We start from the raw sequence: 18,341 nt of genomic DNA, 5'->3' as shown, positions 1-18,341 counted from the left end.
CTTGTCGGGAAAAAAAAGAAAGAAAAAGATCCCTCGAAGGTGGCCTCAAATGGGGGCTATTAAATGATCTCCACCGTAAATACTGAGCCAAGATCGAAAGTTAGCATTTTCCGCTGCAATGCGCGGCACAATATTTTTCTTTTTTTTTTTTCGCAGTACTCTGCAATTCTCTTGCGTTCGCATCTTGCACGACACCCTGCATCAATTCAGGCAAAATATTCTTTAGCGAACTTCGCAGTTCGCACTCTAGTTCTATTTTTTTTTTAAACGGAATGTACAGTGTTTTATTCAATAGGGGAAACCCAGAATTTTCCGAATATTCGTATTCAGTTTGATTAACAAAATTTCGTACTTTCGAGCTCCCCTTTCGAAAAGGTCGTACCTCTGCGTCGCGACGAGTGAGGCGAGGTGTAGTGGCAGCAGCAGTAGCAGCAGCCAGACGGGTAGGCGGTCGTGGTGAGTCCCCCCGTCGCAGGCCCCCTTGCGGGGGGTAGAGGGGGCGCCCCAGGTCGGACGGCGCCCTCGGCCAACCATCGGAAACCGCCGGCCACGCTGCAACCGGAGATAAAAGAGCTCAACGTTAGTAACACGGAAAAGCCACACAATAAATTGTCGCCATCCGTACTGCCGGCTCAACTGTGGTTGCGGCGCACGCGAGCTCTCCTTTTCAATCCTCCGACATGTTATCAGGCATGCGACGCAGCTGGCGAAGCGAGCGGAGGCGAGCGCAACGACGAGGAACGCGGTGTGACGTCATACCAAACGGCGGAGGCGGAAAGGCGCGGCGCTGCGCAGCGGCGGAACATAGAGTAGCGGAACACCTGTGGCTCGGTGTTACTAGTGCCGCATGCGCAGCAGTGACTAGGGAGTGAGAGAGCCGCGGCGAGGCGCGCATTGTGACGTCATGTGCTTCCTCGGAGCACCGCCAAGGCGAAATCGCAATTTCGCGGCCAGTAAAACTTTCGCTTTAAAAGTCTTTTTCAGATAGAGCGGCGTAGCCTATTCGTAAGCTTACTATCGCGATAGCAAATATACGGACACTCCAAGGGAGTTGTTGCCGTTGTCGCCGTCGCCGTGGCGCTCCACATATATGTATGTATACGTATGCTATGTGCTCTCCCCTGCCGTAAATGCGGGTTATATTGCTACGCTGTTCATTCGCAATCAAGTTGCTTATGCCAGGTTTTGCGTTGTTGACCAAATTATAACCTCAAAATTTTCAGAATGGCAGCCCGCAAACAAATTTCATGAAACATGACGCTGACAGCGCATGCCTTTTATCTTAAGTTCTCCTCAGGCTATTAAATATTAAAACTGCAAAACAATATCAGCTGCTCAAACCTGAACGTGATGTAATTTTACTAGCGCGGCTCCTTGCGGGCAGAGTGTATAGGGGTGCCTGTGCGACGCCATTACAAGCGTGAAAGGGTGCTAGAAATTATGGCGCACCCGCATAAGTCGCGTCCGCGTTACGCGTCCGACTAACGCATAAATCGTAACGCATATATACACATAAAGTGGTGTCACTCGAGGAATTCATTCCAAATGGATGCGCCTTTCGAACTCACCGGGTACAATTCGTAAATTGCAATATGTGCCATAAAGTAATTATTTTGATGTTGATAAGCGAACTTTAATTAGTTAATTACACTTTAATTAACATTGGTTTCGACTTTTTGTGTCAGTCATGTCTACTCCTCCGAATAATCCAGCTCAATGACTAGAATTGTGTTAACTGTATCGGGCGATTCCCAAAGAAATTCCGGAAGACATAAAAACTATCACCTCATACAGCTTCAACAGACAGGGAAGAAAAGTCACGAGACTAACGTAAATGATAGTTTGAAATTAAAATAAATTGGGAAACCCGTGTTTCAAGGATGGAATTTTTTGTCTGTTTGTTTGTTACTATCACTTAACGACAAACTACAATCAGGCTTTGTAGCACGTAAATGCCTAGTTTCAGATAATGCAAACATGGAGCACCCTCTGCATAAAATGTTGAGTTTGAAATACCGACGGATGCATCGCTAAAAGCTGGGATAAAATATGCGGTTTTAATACTGAAACTGAGAACTACGGCAAAGGTCGGCATTACCGCTCACTGGAAGTAATGCACGACCGAACGCGGGTCTTTCACATGACCTCCGAGATAATAGGAGGCGTTCGCGCGACTGCATGCCTGCGCGGCGCGCTGGAAGAGATCTCGGAGGTGACGTGCTAAAATTTACATCATACTTGGTAATCACCAGGTAGCCCACGTGATTTGCTTAGGCGTTCCATAGAAACTATAGAAGCTGCTTATAAGAAAACTAGACAGTTACCAACCCTGTACGCAGCTTTGCCAAAATGGCTTATATAATATATATGCTACTCACTTATAACCAATTCAGTCAAAATTAAATTTCGTTGCAGTTGCCATGTTGAATGGCCACTCTCATTAACATGCCAGATCATTGCCTTTAGTAACACGCTTCAGAAGGACAAGTGAACGATAGCAGAGGCAGCGAGTTGCGACTTAGATAAGAGTCAGATAATAACAGAAAAAAAAAAGCCAATGCAAACTGACATCTAGAAGACAAGCAGTTTGCCAATAAGGGAGCTACGCACGTGCTAACAGAGCGAACGACGTTTATTTCGACGTTCGGAGACAATGTGTCAACTCTGCAAGTCGGCGAGAACGCTGGAACAACAAAGACGGGGGGAACGCGTCAATGCGGATCAAGCTGCCCACCAGTACGGATTGTTTTCCCGATCCCAGGTGGGCATTGGCGCTTGAATCGCGTCTGGAATAAGCAATCTCCGCTGTCAGTCTTCTGGGAGAAAAGAACATTGCGAATGAATGTTCCGCGGTGCACTGCTCAGAATCAGCGAAAGGTGTAGACGAAAGCGATAGAAGAAGGAACGTAAGAAAGTACTAAGGAAGGAAGAAAAGTAAACTGTGGCCGACGCGTCTTCATCAGAGAATCTGTACTGTATGTATTTGTTGTGGGAACAAAGAAGCCGTTGGTAAAGGAGGTCGCGATAAAATAAACACAATGAAAGAAGTTCCACGCAGTACTGGGGGAAACCAGGGACAGGCGGGGAAAGAAAAGTGCCTCACCATCTGTTTGGATAGTACGGTGCACCATTGTGAAAGAGATGGCTCAGGCCTGCAAATCAGGGAAGCCACTGTATTCCCACATCTGTTAGCATAGCACGAACGGTTTAGGATGGGGCAGGCGTGTACGCGCCTTGACGACGCGAGTTGTACATTCCGAAGTTCTCCACGAAGGACACGTTTTATTGCAACATAAAAAAAAAATGCTTTGCTTTCAAAGCTCGGGATTGGTCAACGTCATCACACTAGCTACCGCAATTGGTCAGCATCGCCTTCGTGCCTGGCTGGCATATATATATATATATATATATATATATATATATATATATAATGTGTGACACTTTCTAGAGGCGTTAATTGTGCCGACGGGCAAAATAAACCGAAGTGCTCAAGTCATCAAAAGTTTCGTTACAAAGATCGAGGCTCGAAGCGGGGAGCAGACGATGGCTAAGTATCAACGTAGCCGTCCGGTCATTTTGCTTATACTAGGCCCGTTGTATGCGGTCGCAGAGCTTGCCTATGAGGGTGAATTCGAAATCTCGGTGTACACAGCTGTCAGCTAGTCTGTCAATTTCGCCTGGTAGCCGCCATATTAAGCTCCGTTCCAATCCTGACGTATAGATGGCAAGGAATATAGCTTCGGCAAAGACAACACCGAAGGCTGCAACAAGGTAGATTGCTTTGCTGTCTAGCTAGCAGAATACGCATACGACGAATACAGCGGGGAACTACTGGACGGAGCAGATTGATATGAACCATTTTAAACAATACGTAACGATCGCTTTGAGGTCTCATTGACGGTGCTGAGGCGTCAACCCTTGGACGTCTCTGCGGGTCAAGCGAGAAGCACCAGGAATGAGAAAACGCAGGTTTCGGGATGCGAGGCGCAGGAGCAAACAAACTGACGACGTCCGTACTTTGTTTCTACACTCACGGACAACTTTCTATGGCAGAGAATGTAGCCACCGTAGCGAAGTGAAAGCTACAGAGGCAGAACTCTGTTCATGTGTTACTGCGCCAAGTAGTCCCGTAGGCATTGCTAGTGCTTTCGGTTTCTTCGAAAAGATACTGGGAGTGGGCATCCGTGTAGTTTCCGCGCCCGAAGGTTCCCCATTTGTTAAAACGCGTTATGGAGAAGCAAAAGAATAAGTCAAATTTAACACTAAATGGTGTAATTTGTATAATTTTGCTGTATAAATAACATTTTTATCTTTTCTCCTCCCAAGCCTGAACGAAAGCGAATGAGAATGCGGGACGTTTTTCAGAAGCGCTCTTACTTGTGCGTGTTTTGCCTTTCTTCATTCACTATTCTTTCTGCATGTACCTTTTCTCTTTTAACGCCCGCAGGCATTGTGCCCCTCCTGGTTTCAGTTGCCAGCTAGCTCTCTTCCTCCTCCATGTGCTTGTTTTCATGTTTTTGAAACAAACAATAGCAAATAATAATGAGCGCCACGGATAGTTGTAACAAGTGAATGTTTCCTTCATTAGCGCAGTTTCTTTACTACGACAACGGTGACGACCAACCTGTTATAACACAGATTAGGCACGTAGTAAAACATTGCTATAATGGAGCAGACGCTGAAGAGACCGGCCGCATCAAGGAAGACGACGAGACGCCCGCTTATTTTGGGCCTTATTTTCATCCAAATCTTGGCCAATCCCCCACAGTGGGTGTGCGCCATCGCATAAGGAACACCATACCATACCATACCATTTTGGGCCTTTGGGCCAGCAGGTTTCAGCCTTGGTCTCTGGCGGGCCTGTTCTTGTAAGGAGTTTGTAAACTTAGTCCTACATTTGTCCGTGTTTCTCTACGCGTAACATGTATGGTCCGGGTACTCGATCTCCGTCTTGCATGCGTATAGCTCCGCAGATTTCACTACGTACAGAGATCGTTGCAGTACCTTACAGGTTGTTAAACCTCATCAACGACGGCAACTGTATTCGTAAGGCTGCTCCAGTCGTCACGCTCTCACACCATCCCGATCCTCGCGTGTCATCCTACTAGGACGGCTGGCCAATGCCCCATGTACCACACGTAAAACCCGCATGTATACGTATCACTATTAACAAAATACCGACGACGGTGGCCTGAACAGCCGCGTTGCGTGACGCCATCTTGTGGCGAATGGCCTAACGAGAGATTCCCGCTGCGTCTGGGAATCGCACCCGCGACCTCCTGCTTGGCTGGGCAACGCCGTAGCTGCTAAGCCACTGCGGCGGATTCGGTATAAGAGTCTTCGTTAGCTCCCTGTACCGTCCGTTTATTGCCGCGAGTGTCTCTTCACAGGCGTAATTCAATCTGAGCCTTCGCAAATGCACAAGCTAGTCCTAATTGACCTCATTAACAACGCTGCCGGACTTTGATGACTGTAGGCACAGCGTCCACAGTGCTGCACCGTTCTGCTGAGGCAAGAACGGCGGTGCATCGCAGGTGGGGAGTATAATAAGGGCGGCAGAAGTGGCGGGAAAGGAGTGCGGGATGGGGATGAGTGCGGAAGCTATACAGGGACAATTAGGGATGAGCACAGGGCGTGTGACAAGCGAAGCGCGAGCCGAGAGCCCGTGTTGACGCAAGCGTCTCAAGGGTATACACGGGCGAGACAGCAACAGGACAGCCACGATACAAGCGCAGTATGGCCGCGCCGGCCGGTGCAATAAAGATCGAGGAGAAGCCCACGGCGTCGGTTGGGCGACGGCCTATATATCCCGTTCTTCCCTGTTTCTCCCGGGAAATCGTCGGCGAACCGAACGACGGGAAAGACACTCTGCGGGCAGCCGTCGCTGGGGATGAGGGGGGAGGAGGGGTTGCGCGCGGCTCAGAACCCCGAATGCTCCATCTCTTGGCGCCGCGTGTAACTGGATCTGCACGATCGATACTGTGCAGCATAGTGCAAGGCGCGATTTGCTGCTCGAGGCGCTTGTTACGGTGTAATTGCGCTTGAAAAGGTGAATGCCTGAAGAAGAACGGCAGATTGGGCGAGTTGGTGGTTTTCAATAATGTTTAACAAACAGAGCTAAAGACGTACACCGGACAACAGCATAGAGGATGGGACACACACGGCGCTGGACTTGCAACTGCGTTTATTGGAAAAAACACAATGGCTTTTTAAAGCCTTACATCATGCGTACGCGCATGCTCGATGTGAATAAAGCACTTGTCCTTCCCAATGCATTGCCTCGTGGTCGCGGGTGAAGTTAACACCATTTTTCACTTCCGTTCAGCAAGCCCATTTCCTTCAAAGTTAAGGTTACGGAAGGCTAACAAACCCACTACCTTTTCTCATTATGTGAACTGCTTCCGCCACTTCTCTTGTAATGCTATCATTGTCTACGGATAGCAACAGTATACCGAATCCTCCTACTTGTTAAGCGATATTATTTCGGCTCCTGGTAAGGCGAGATTCAAAGGGAGACGCATGGGGGCTGTCTGCGAAGGCCACTTAGTACTTTGCAACGCACACCCGTCATCATAGCTTTCGAATACAGAGTCATTGGCATGAAAGTGCAACAAAGAATAAAAACCTTGCACTCGCAAGCCCAATTAGAATTACGTGTTTTTTTTCTTCTTCTTTCAGATGAGTCTCCTTGGTCGATCTGTCGATTCTTCCACTTTGCGAAAAAACGAGGCCTGTAGGTAAACAAAACCCACCATTTTGCAGCCACGGAAGCTCGTCTTCAATGCCTAGAATTGCTATCTAGTCAATCATGTCACCTGTGCTGGTTTTCATTGTATTTTAAAGGAAAATTCCGAAGTCTCCAAGAAAAACACGACTGTTCAGCAGCGTCGAAATATTCTACGCATGTTTTCCATTCGTTTTGTCATCAGGGCATAAGAGTACTTTGCTTCAGGCTATGTTCTAACTCCAACACACACACACACACACACACACACACACACACACACACACACACACACACACACACACACACACACACACACACACACACACACACACACACACACACACACACACACACACACACACACACACACACACACACACACACACACACACACACACACACACACACACACACACACACACGCGCGCGCGCGCGCGCGCATATATATATATTCCCTTTTTAGTTCGTTGCTGTATTCGTGCTGCAATGAGATTTCTTTTTTTTTTCAGAACGTCGGCTCGGAGCAACATGGAGGCACGCGAAGTCAACACCCGGGGTGCTAGACAACATTGGGAGACAGTGCAGGCAGGTCCTCGAAGCTTCATACCTCGCTATGACATGCATTTCTTGCTTGCTTTTTGGCCTTTGAGGAGCAGATGAAGTGTTTTTTGTGCGCACGCTGTTATTGGCAAAGCGCAAAAAAAGTGTTTACATTATGCGATGCAAACGCCTTGAGGCGTTCTCGAAGATGGAAGCTGCCAGCGGACTCATGCGAGGAGGAAGGAACAGGGAGGAGGAGGAAAGGGGCAGAGGAGGCAGGGACGCTAACCAGAAATGCGTCTGGTTGGCTATCCTACCCTGGGGGACAGGAAAGGGGGAATAGAAAGATGAGAGGAGCGGGTGGAGGGGGGAAACCGCGGTGACTTCGCCCACGTGCGTGGAGGGCCTCACCAAGGGAGGTGTTCGTAGCATCAAGGAACTGAGGAACAGCGATTGCTTCTGAAAAGATTAGTCAGCGACACACGCTATCATGACGGAAGCGAAGGGCTAAGCAAAATAAAACACCATATCGAAATTTATGAATTAGACCTTGGAGTTGTTTTGCCCAAATTACTGACAGAGAGAGCGCGTCAGCGATAGGCCGCGAATGCGATAGATTAGGACTCAATGAAAAACAGCGATAGGCTAATTAAATTCTGGGGTTTTACGTGGCAAAATCAGTTTGTGATTATGATGCACGCCGTAGTGGAGGACTCCGGAAATTCTGATCGCCTGGGGTTCTTTAACGTGCACCTAAATCTAAGTACACGGGTGTTTTCGCACATCGCGTCCATCGAAATGCGGCCGCCGTGGCCGGGATTCAATCCCGCGACCTCGTGCTCACCAGTACAACACCACAGCCATTGAGCAACCACGGCGGGTAAAGCGATAAACTCTCGAGCAGTTTCAGTTACAGAAAAGATTGTCAGCGGCGCGTTAACACTGTCCCTTGGGTGAACCACAGCTTTCTTTTATTCACTTCGACTAATTTATTTTATTGACCTTAAAGGTTGAGAGTAATGACCTTACTCAAGGCGTGTGCTTGCAGTCAGAATAAAGACGACTCGTGCAGCGCACATGGGTGTTTCGAACTCTTTAATGGGTCACGTGAAATGGAAGACAACAATATCTCTCGTAATTGAAAGTGCAGTTATAGTTGCAAATGGAAGGCGTGCAAAAAAAAGTGCGAAGTTGCGACCCTTTACTTCCAACTGTAAAAAAATACAACCAAAGGAAGCAATGGAAGTCAGGAAAAACATTTGTGCCCTTTCTAAGTCTGGCAAGCCTTCTTTGAATAGCTGTGGATGGCTAACCTCTAAAAGGAAATACGATACGAAATTCGAATCTCTGACTCACCTTCGGCGCTATCAATAAATATATATATATATATATATATATATATATATATATTGTAGAAGATACCATTCATTCGCGGTTAACTCCGGAAACTTCCTAATATATGCTCATTATCTTCCGAGGGAACGCAGCTTTCGAATCAGTCGGAGATATCCGTCGCCACCGAAATTCTTGAGCCCACATGTTCGGCCTCTAATGAGGCAAATCCGAATACAACGAAGCCTGCTCGTATGGACGCAAAACTTGCGCAATCTCTTCGGCGAAGCGCGCACTGTCGTTCCTGTATTATGCAGATCGCAGTTTAAGTAAACCACGAACAAAAAAAGAGATCTGTTTGTTTTCTTTTTTCAATGCACGAAGGAGTCCGACCGGCGCACTGGCTCTTATATTGAATAATTAAGGAACATCAAAAATGTTTACGGAGGGGGGGGGGGGCGAAACTGTATACTCGGGACCATGTAAGAAATCAAACAGTGCAGCACAAAATCTGAACGCAGCACTTGCATTAGTAAATCGAAAATCAGCATACGAACGATGTTTATTTATTCAACATATTACGGTGGCTCATACGTTTCACGATGGGCAAGCAGAGTGGTACCAGGGATAATAATCAATTCCGAGCATGCGACACAGTACACAAGCTAGTCGGGAAAAGTTAATTCACGTCTGCGGGAAGCCAAGAGCGACAGAGGGTGTGGGAGGAAAATGGTCAGCATTTTGAGTAAGTTCTGTTGTGCACGTAGTTTTGGTTGCAGTTTCGGGATTTATAGAACGGAAGTTATCAGTAGTGCGTTTATAATATGCAGTGTACTAGCGAAATCGAATTATAGCGTAACGTCGTGCTTGTAGAGGCGAGGTTGAGTTGCCTAATAAGGACCTGAATACCATAAACAAATGACGTAGAAACAGAAAATATTATCGTTGCGTTTCTTCGAGTGAAAAAAAAAATGAACACTGAATTTTTGTATTTCAGCCTATGCACGCGCTTGACAACATCTTTTGAAGAAAAGGAGTGGTGTGAAACTTAAAAGAAAAGAGAGACCCTGCACCCTCATATCTCTTATCTTTTTTGCTGTGGAGATAGTGTAACAAAATTTACCACGCGATGTCGCAGGCATTGTTGGCCTCCATGTGGAGTTTCCAATCTCCGCTGGAGTTGGCCGCGACGTGCACTATAGTCTCTGGTCCATCGTCTCAGGTTGAAAGATACGTACAGTGGTAGCTTATCCGTGTTTTACACGTCGTTTGGCGATATACACTTGTTTTGTACCTGCGAGCATTCGTGGGAGAAGGTAGAACGTGGGAGAAGGTAGCTCCCAAGCAGCCCTTATAAGATTGAGCAGCACATCTGTGCTTTGCGGTAAGCTATGAATCACACGCGCGTTAACATTTTAATGCGTCAGCATTAGGAGTGTCAATGCCTGTGTGCGTGTGTCAGCACACGCACATACACACGCACGCACACACCGATACGCACACACTCTCTGTCTCTGTCTCTCTCTCCCTCTCTCTCTCTCTAAAAGCGCCAGTGTTTTTGAGGCGTGCGGAAGATGGAGACCGCCTGATGCTGTCGTTCAGAACCACGGAGTCACAATAAATTTGAGTCGAAAGAACGCAGACGGCCAAGTAAAGCAGACGCCCTTTTCGGTCGATGTTTTTTTCCCGTCACCGTCACCAGACCTTTCGATTTTCTGCCCTGCACTGCCAGCCACCCGTCTGGCCAGGGAATACAAGAAGTAATTACTTTCCACGCTACGTGTCGAGGTTTCTGCGTAAACGCATTGCTTGCTTGATGTTTCTTTTCTTTTTTTGTTAATGCGAAGGGGTTACCTACGCTGGCGAGCGTGAAATCAAAGAAGACGTCTTGAAATGAGAATCAGGACGCATCACTGGCCGCTGCAACGAAGAATTTGATTCTGCGAGACGGTGCGGTTTCTTGCGTCGTTTCTTTACAGCAGAAATAAAATTAATGGCGGCGGTCAGGAATTTATGGTGAGCTCGAGGTGGTTGGCTCCATAACGGGGCTCTCGTTGGTACCGCGTAAACACGACATTCTCAGACACCATAACCAAGACACTGTGACGTTATCAGACAACAAACCGTACGGGAAATCAGATGTCTTTCTTAATTCGAATGCATCGTAAGCTATGCATCAATTATGGATTACGCCTTTTCATGCACTTTCATACGACTCCCCCTCCTTTTTTTAAAAAAAAGTTAAGTATGTGAAGCCCGTCTTTTTGACACTGCATATTCTTTCTCCATAATTACCTCGAGGCGTTGCGCTGCTAAGACGCGACGGCCGCGTTTCGATGGGGCCGAAATACAATAGAAGCCCTGTATCGCGCATTGGTTGCGCGTTGAAGAAACCGAGTCGGTGAAAAATTAATCCCGAGTCACCTACTATGGCGTGTCTCATAATTCTATTTTGGGAAGTAGAACCGAATAAAAGAGAGAAGCAATTGCAGGCTCAATTTTTTTTCAGCGCTAAAGCGCCACTTGTCTCAGGAAGAACGAGGGGACAACCAGCCTCCCTCCCCCTCCCCTCCCCCCTCTGGTACCACCAATGAGTTTAGGCCAGTTTAGGCCTCGTCACAATTACTCACTATTTTTTTTTCATTTGTACGCGATTGGTGGGTTGGCACCGCCTTATCGTCAAGCATGCGCAGAATTTGTTTTTTCTTCTTCCTTCTTGCCACTGCGCCACCTTTAAGTCGATATCCGGCATTTGCGCTGTCCTTTTCGTTCCTACTTGCGTCCCCGTATTTCATACACAAAAAAAAAGTCACTCACTCACTATAGTTAAGAAATTATTGATTTTTCTCAACGACTGCGTTCATATTCCACTGCTCTGGTTCGTCTTTCAACAAAGAAAATTAAGAACGCTGCGATGGCGCACCATGTCAAACTAATTTTATACGCCTTCAGCAACCTTTCCAGACGACGTACAGAAAACAAAAAGGAAGGAACTCGACGAAGGTCGATTGGATGTGAGAATGAGCCGACGACGAATGCCGGAATGCCGGGCGGATCTTTTCGTTCCGGCGGTTCCCTCGTTTTCTTCTGGGGCGACGACTGCTTAAGGCGCAGCAGCTGTTGCGGCTGTAATTAAAGAAGCGCCCGATAACCGAGTGCAGGAATCGATCGGAGGGAAAAAAAAAGAAAGAAAGGCGCCTCGCGAACTCGTGCGATCGTTCGCGAAAAAAAAAAAAAAACCGGGGCGCCATCTGGTGCGAAGTGCATGCCGCGCGGAGTTTATTTACGTCTCGCGGAGTGGAACTGCAGTCTGTACGCGTTGCAAAAGAAGCAAACAAACAAACAAACAAACAAACAAACAAACAAGAAAACAAATAAAACAAGCAAGCAAGCACAAACAAACAAACAAACAAAGGGACACGCAAACAAACACACAATCTCCTGGAATATTTTCAGCTGCTTCATAATGGCGCCTGGCTCTTTTGCGGTTGCCCCCGAAAAACACAGCTTAGCCGTTTTTGTCATTAGGTTGGGAAGAAAATTCGTTATCTGAGCGAGGCCTTTACGCTAATGTTCTTGTCGCTTACGAGAACGTTTATGAACTGTTCCACAAGCGATAAGCGAATTAGCAACTTCCTTCTCTTCATCTTTCTTTTCAAATGTTGACGGGGAGAGTTAGCAGCCCGTTGCGTTGCCGAGCATGAGCTCCAGGTCATCAGCTCCAGGTCATGAGCTCCAGATCATAAGCTCCAGGTCATGAGCTGATGTCATTGTTGTGGTTGCTCCCTCAAAACATAGGTTTACAGACGATCAGGACTGACTATACGAAGGAAAACAAAAACGACACGCAGCAGAAAGAAAAAAAGGAATGGAGGGAACAACTAATGAGAAATACTACATTGGGCGGTGCCATGAAAGCAGAAAGCTAATTGCCATAGCGCACAAGGAAAACGAGAAAAATTCACCACGATGGGGCACCTCTGTGCAGTGCAACCTTCCGAACACTTTTCTGAAACTTATGGACATAATCTACATTAGAGGCGTGGATGGCACACAGTTTGCATGCGCGAAAAAAAAAAACAATGGATTTAAAGTCGATAAAGTTAAACCTAGATGACTTATCGGAGATTTGATTAACATTCAGCTGAGAGAGGAGGGGCGCTTGCAGGAAAAAAAAATCTGTTGCTTCAGGTATTGCTTCAGGTTGGTAATAGAGAGCTCTGTGAAGCTAAAAATTTAAGAGAATCATTTTCGGCGCCGTTGGCAGTGCTCCTATATACATAAGTAAGCATGGTACAGGAAACCAAAATTCCCTTCTAGACGTTGAAATCGATTCGGAGATTTCAACTGTGACGTCTCTCGTGTAACCGGCTTGCGTGCGTTTTCGGTGTAAAAAGAAATGGTGAGTAATTAAGAACATTATTAAATTAGTTTTACTTGGAGTCTATTTTTCATCTCTTTCATACGAACGGGGCCTTTCTCTATCTTTCTATCTTTGTCTTTATTATTTCCTTCCTTCTAAATTGATTGCTTTCCTTTCTTCCTCGCTTATTTCTTTCCTGATGCCTCGACTTTCATTTCTGGAAAGAGGAGTTCTTTCTAATTCATGAAACTTCATTTGTTACTAGACGAGTTCTCGTAGCTAATAAACGTGCTATTGTTTCGAGACTTGAATGGCAATGAGAACATATTGTGCGTTCACGTTATCGCTGTTTTAATTCTTTTCTCCATTATTGTTTCTTTTTTTCATTTTAAAGACCGGATGCGAATTAGGGTTACTTGCTCGGTACGCGAGGCTTTGTTCCAGATGCTGCGAATTGCCGTTAATTCCTCAAAGTTCGGCACAGGGTAAAAAAAAAGAAAGAAAATTCTTGCTCCCTTCATGTGTATCTTCCGGTTCGTGTTCTTCGAAAAAAAAAACCACTGGGTTTCCACCTCATTTACACAGCAAGACGTAGTTCATTAGTCAAGGCACGCATGCGCGTTGTATATTAAGCCAGGCTTCTCCAGACGAAAATTCAACGAGAGAAGGTGCCTGTTCTTTTTTTTTTTCTTCTTAGTTTGCGTGTATTCTTCTGTTTTGCATTACCAGAAATGACGGGAAGACAAAAGAATAACTCGATATAAAATAAACGACCTGCTCGTTCCGTTATGGCCGCTATGGTTCATCTGTTAAGGCTCAAATACCCATTGTTGTGTCCTCGTTCTTTTTACCGATTACTGGGCAGACATAAAAAGCAGCGGTCTCAACCTTTTTATGCGCCTGTTTGTACATACTAGTGTGTTCCGTTTAAACCCCAGCCCGATGAAACAAAACATAAAACGTCAACTTCTTTATTCGTTTGCATATTCAAGGGTCGTTAGTTAAGGTCTCTCTTTCGGCGGCTCCTTGCATTCCGCTCATTCGAAGTAAAAAAAAGTTAACGTAAAACGATGAACCGCACCAGCCTTCTCATTTTCATGGCACTGCCGTGTTCTGCTGTCTGCTTAGGACCGCTGCACGAAAGTAAATGTAATTTGTCAGCTTTCTTATTAATTGACGTACAGCAGTCTAAACATAATTTGCTAGCCTTGTTATTTCACGGAACGGACTTCTCAGCAGGACCCATCGAAAACTTTTGGATGCAAGAATGCACAAGGGGTCGAAGGTTGTTCAAACCGTCTTTGTGCGGCTTCCTTCTCAATGGGGAAAGAAATGGGGAAATGGGGAAAGAAAGTAATCAAAGGGGAAAAAGTAAAACTGCAAATCACCGTTGAGGAAGCGTTCTATTGAAAAAAGAAAAGTAAAAAGAAATCGTTAAGTAACGGCGGAGATCGAGGCGACGGCAATTTTGTGAAACGGTGGTGCGAGGAGGCTAGCTACACCTTCCCCCGCTCCCCAAATGCTTCATTCCCATTGCCTCGAGCATGCAGCGTCCGAATGCGATATTCATTCCTTTCTTTCTCCTATTTCGGGGCTTGCGTCACAAGCCCTGACGACGATGAACAAAGAAGCGTAAAGTTTCCAGCAGTAATCACTAGAGAGAACTCTGGCGCTGCGATCGTTCAGTCGCCATGGAAACGGTGGTTACTGCATGGATTTATCCGGTCTTCGTGCTTGTGGATTTGTTAATTACGCTTTATCTGCCTGAATTGGCCTTAATTTCAAAGCAGTCTATGCTTTTTTTTTTAAGAAAGGAGCAGGCAATAAGGCTCTGCGAACACGCATAACCACTGTTGATTGAAGTATAGTTTCGCTTGTCCATGTACGTCCACAACGTGATGCTTTACATATCGGGCGTCTGTGCAAGAGGCCCTGTGTTCGCGTGCTGCCGTCGGACAGTTTTAACGATGTTTGGTTAATTATTTTTGACGCTGTATACTTTCCTAAAAAAACAAAACTGAACACTTTGCAAAGGCACGAATCCGTTTAAAAAGCCAGACGGACTTAAGTTTGGGCAGATCCATATATTCAACCATCGTTTCCATGCTAGCTGAACGTTCCAGCTTGCAGCCTTCGCAGACAATACAGTGGCACAATTGCCTCTATAGGAATAGTGTGAAACTCTATGGATAGACTTATTTAGTCTCCGAAATTCTCTGCGCGTTTTTTTTCGTATCGTGGCGCCATGTCGCGTGTCCGGTGATGCAACACCTCCAAGACAAGCGTGCTGCAACCTGCCAGCCTCCTGGTCAGCTTTCATAGCCGAGCAAACCCTCTTGTCCCACTGCCCCGTCTCCCTCCCCCCTCGTGAAGCCCTTGGTTGCGGGTTCGCCTCCCGGACCAGGACGAATTTTCCACAACTGCGAACCTATATTTGTGGTTCGTAGTCGGGAAGCGTGGCTTTGATAAGTAAAACGTATATACCAAGCTGTCTCTATCTGCTATGAGGCTGCATGCTCTAAGAATGAAGGCATGCGCTGGCTTTCATTTTACAGCCGCTTTGGCGGAGTACGTCGGTGTGATAGTCTGCAGACACGATTGACGCTGCGTGATGGAGGCATTGGATTTGTTTGTTCGTTTGCAATGTCCCTACCTGGTAATGGGCCTTTTAGGAAAACAAAAGTTACGCAGCTCCATTTTTTTTTAATGTTAGTCATGCGTTTTCCCTCGTATGCGATGCTAGAGTGCACATGGATATCTTATTTAGCCAGTTAAATGTGTGGAATTCCATTACTTACGCTGTTTCTATAGATATGACATAATAATATACATTTTATGCGATCGTTTGATAGCTGCATTCTAAAAAAAATATTCGGACGATTTAATTTTGATCTAGTTCCACAACCATAGCCCTAACAAGCCTTGCATGCATTATTATTTTTTTTTCGTAAAACCAGTACTTCACTGTGAGAAATCACGCCATGCGCCTCCCAGCACATCAAAGCAACCTTGACAGAAAAGTAGCGAGCTCAAGGTGTTAAATTGAGGAAATGGACGCAATATTGATCAATATTTTTGTTGCTCGACATAATACAGGCCTCGAAGGACGCAAAAGCTTTCTTGAGTACGCGCGTAATAATTCTTTGTTTTTTCAGAATGAAACAATGGCGATTCCCGCCACTTGCTCTGTCTATTTAGATTATAATTTTCCGCGCCGCTTTGTCTCCTAAAGAAAGGCGTAATCGAAGAATTTTTCTTTTTCAATTAGTTGTTGCAGTAAGAGTAGATAACGTAACACTTCTGCGTCGACATGTTCGCGCGTGCCTCATTTCGCAAGTTATGAAACGGAGCCTAAAACGTACAGCTGCTCTCGTATTACTACAAAGCAATAAGAAGAATCAACACATTGCGAATGTATGAGACGCTCAAAGAACACGCAGAAACAAGCGCAGTCAATCACATAATTGTGTTTCATTGGACACCCGGACACTGCAATATTCCTGGTAACACTACAGCGGACGCAGTAGTTGCGAATCGGGCGCACAATAACGCGGAGACGATTATTCTTCCTTTTTTTTGCGCATGTGCTTCTGAGACAGATATCCTGTCGTCTCAGCAAAGCTGCGTGGTTTGATCAGGAATCTAAGAACTCGGAGTGATATTTTACCGAGCCATGTATAAATCAATGAATTTCGTCAAGTATGAGAGAAAAACGGAAAATTCGAAGCATTAGTGCACCCCCGGCGACTTGGCGCTGCATTTACGCGGCACATCTTTATACTGCAGGATAAAACGTGCCTCTAGTCCGCAGTGTACTTGCGGCCATCCAGGCGAAAACGTGCACCATCTCCTCCTCGAGTGCAAGAAATATGATCCACAACGAAGGGTATTGCAAGCAAATTTGTTGGTTTTTAATAGAAGACCATTCACACTAAAAAAAAAAAAAGATACTTGGTCCATGGCCAACAGCGGAACTTCAGAAATGAGCACACCTTGCGTGGAAAAAGTTATTCGAAGACGCAGAGGTATTGTGGAAATAGTAAATTTCAGCTTATCCTAATAAGTTAAATGAGTGATGTAAACCTGTCCAAATATGATTTATACGGTTATCCTGTTTTTTTGCACTATGTGTAATTACTTGTGTTCTGTATTTTGCTGCGCAATTCGTTCTATGGTTTCGCCGTTTAAAATATTTGACTTCATATGTGCGTATATGTACTAAACTCATGCACAAAGCTTTGATATTCATGTACTGTTAGACTATATTGTTTTTATAGATCTGATGTTCTACTGAGCACCATATTTTGTAACGTTATTCGCTCTTTTTGCGCATATTTCTTTCCTTTACAAAGTGACAAGGAGTAGGCGGTGCCGCCATAAGGGTGCTAACCTCTCCTATTAATCATTGCAGTAAAAAAAAACCGTGTCCTTTTCTTAGTTCAAGATAACGCGAAAGGAGACTTCGAGATTTCAGGGACTAAGCCTGGTGCATATGAAATGAAAAAAAGAAGAAAAAAGAAATAGGTAAGGATATAGGTGGTCTTACGTTCGATGATCTTAATGCGGCGACGTGGCCCCGATCAGCTCGTGGGGATGACAGCGTCTACTAATTAAAGCGTCATTTCTCGCGAAAGGGATTTAGGGAAAGCAGACGAGTGCGGGAATATTCCGGCTCCGTTTTCTTTAATTTTTTTTCCCAGGCGTCCTTGTCTTGATTTGCTGTCAGTTGATGCCCCGTAAATTGTTGGTTTGTGTGCTAAATATCAATGCTTAAAACACTTCCGCTTGAGAAGTTGGAAAATTTTCAAGATAATTACGACGTGGAATAGAATGTCAATATTTACTTCGGCTTTTTAGTCTCTCTTTCTCTCTCTTCGCGTAAATAACGACGATTCTCTGCAAACACTTGGTAACATTTGAAGAAGACTCGAAAACTTACCCTATTCTTACTATTCAATCACTCTTCATTGATTCAGGCCGAGAGACACTCTTTTACTTTTAACGTACATTTCGTTACCGCGAGACCCAAAAATAACATTTCATTTATTTGACTTGTCAGCCATTGAATGTTTCATTCTGCCATTATGATCACCTATGCTTTCCTAAATAACAGAGGTGTGCCCATAATGGAAATGTCACAAATTTAGAAAGCAAGTTTTTCATGTAAAGAAAGCGGCATGATGAGTACCGGACGAGAAATATACAGTGTCCCAGCTAACTTTAGCCATAGTTTAAAAATACGCGAATGCCACGTGACCGGACAAAACTAACGTGTTATTGTTTGCCGTCGCTTGGAGATACTGAAGTTATTTCTGTTCATTCCACCTAATTAGACAATTAGTCTTGATTAATTAATAAGCTTCTCAAATATTGTAATTA

General features: G+C 45.4%; 1 protein-coding gene across 4 annotated transcripts in view; it reads right to left on the bottom strand.

The window, feature by feature from the left end:
* Nucleotides 1-18,341, bottom strand: part of LOC142564035 (glutamate [NMDA] receptor subunit 1-like) — a 142,122-nt gene that overhangs the window by 56,754 nt on the left and 67,027 nt on the right. For all 4 annotated transcript variants that reach the window (XR_012824470.1, XM_075674853.1, XM_075674850.1 and 1 more), the window contains exon 2: nucleotides 383-552. Coding sequence is in view for 3 of the 4 variants with exons in the window: in XM_075674853.1 (XP_075530968.1) it covers nucleotides 383-534 (152 nt within the window). In the remaining variant the exon portion in view is untranslated. The remainder of the gene's footprint in view (nucleotides 1-382; nucleotides 553-18,341) is intronic.

Source organism: Dermacentor variabilis, chromosome 11 (genome assembly GCF_050947875.1).
Source record: "Dermacentor variabilis isolate Ectoservices chromosome 11, ASM5094787v1, whole genome shotgun sequence".
Taxonomy (NCBI): domain Eukaryota; kingdom Metazoa; phylum Arthropoda; class Arachnida; order Ixodida; family Ixodidae; genus Dermacentor; species Dermacentor variabilis.
The sequence above is the reverse complement of the archived record's forward strand: the minus strand, read 5'-3'. Positions and strand labels throughout refer to the sequence as shown.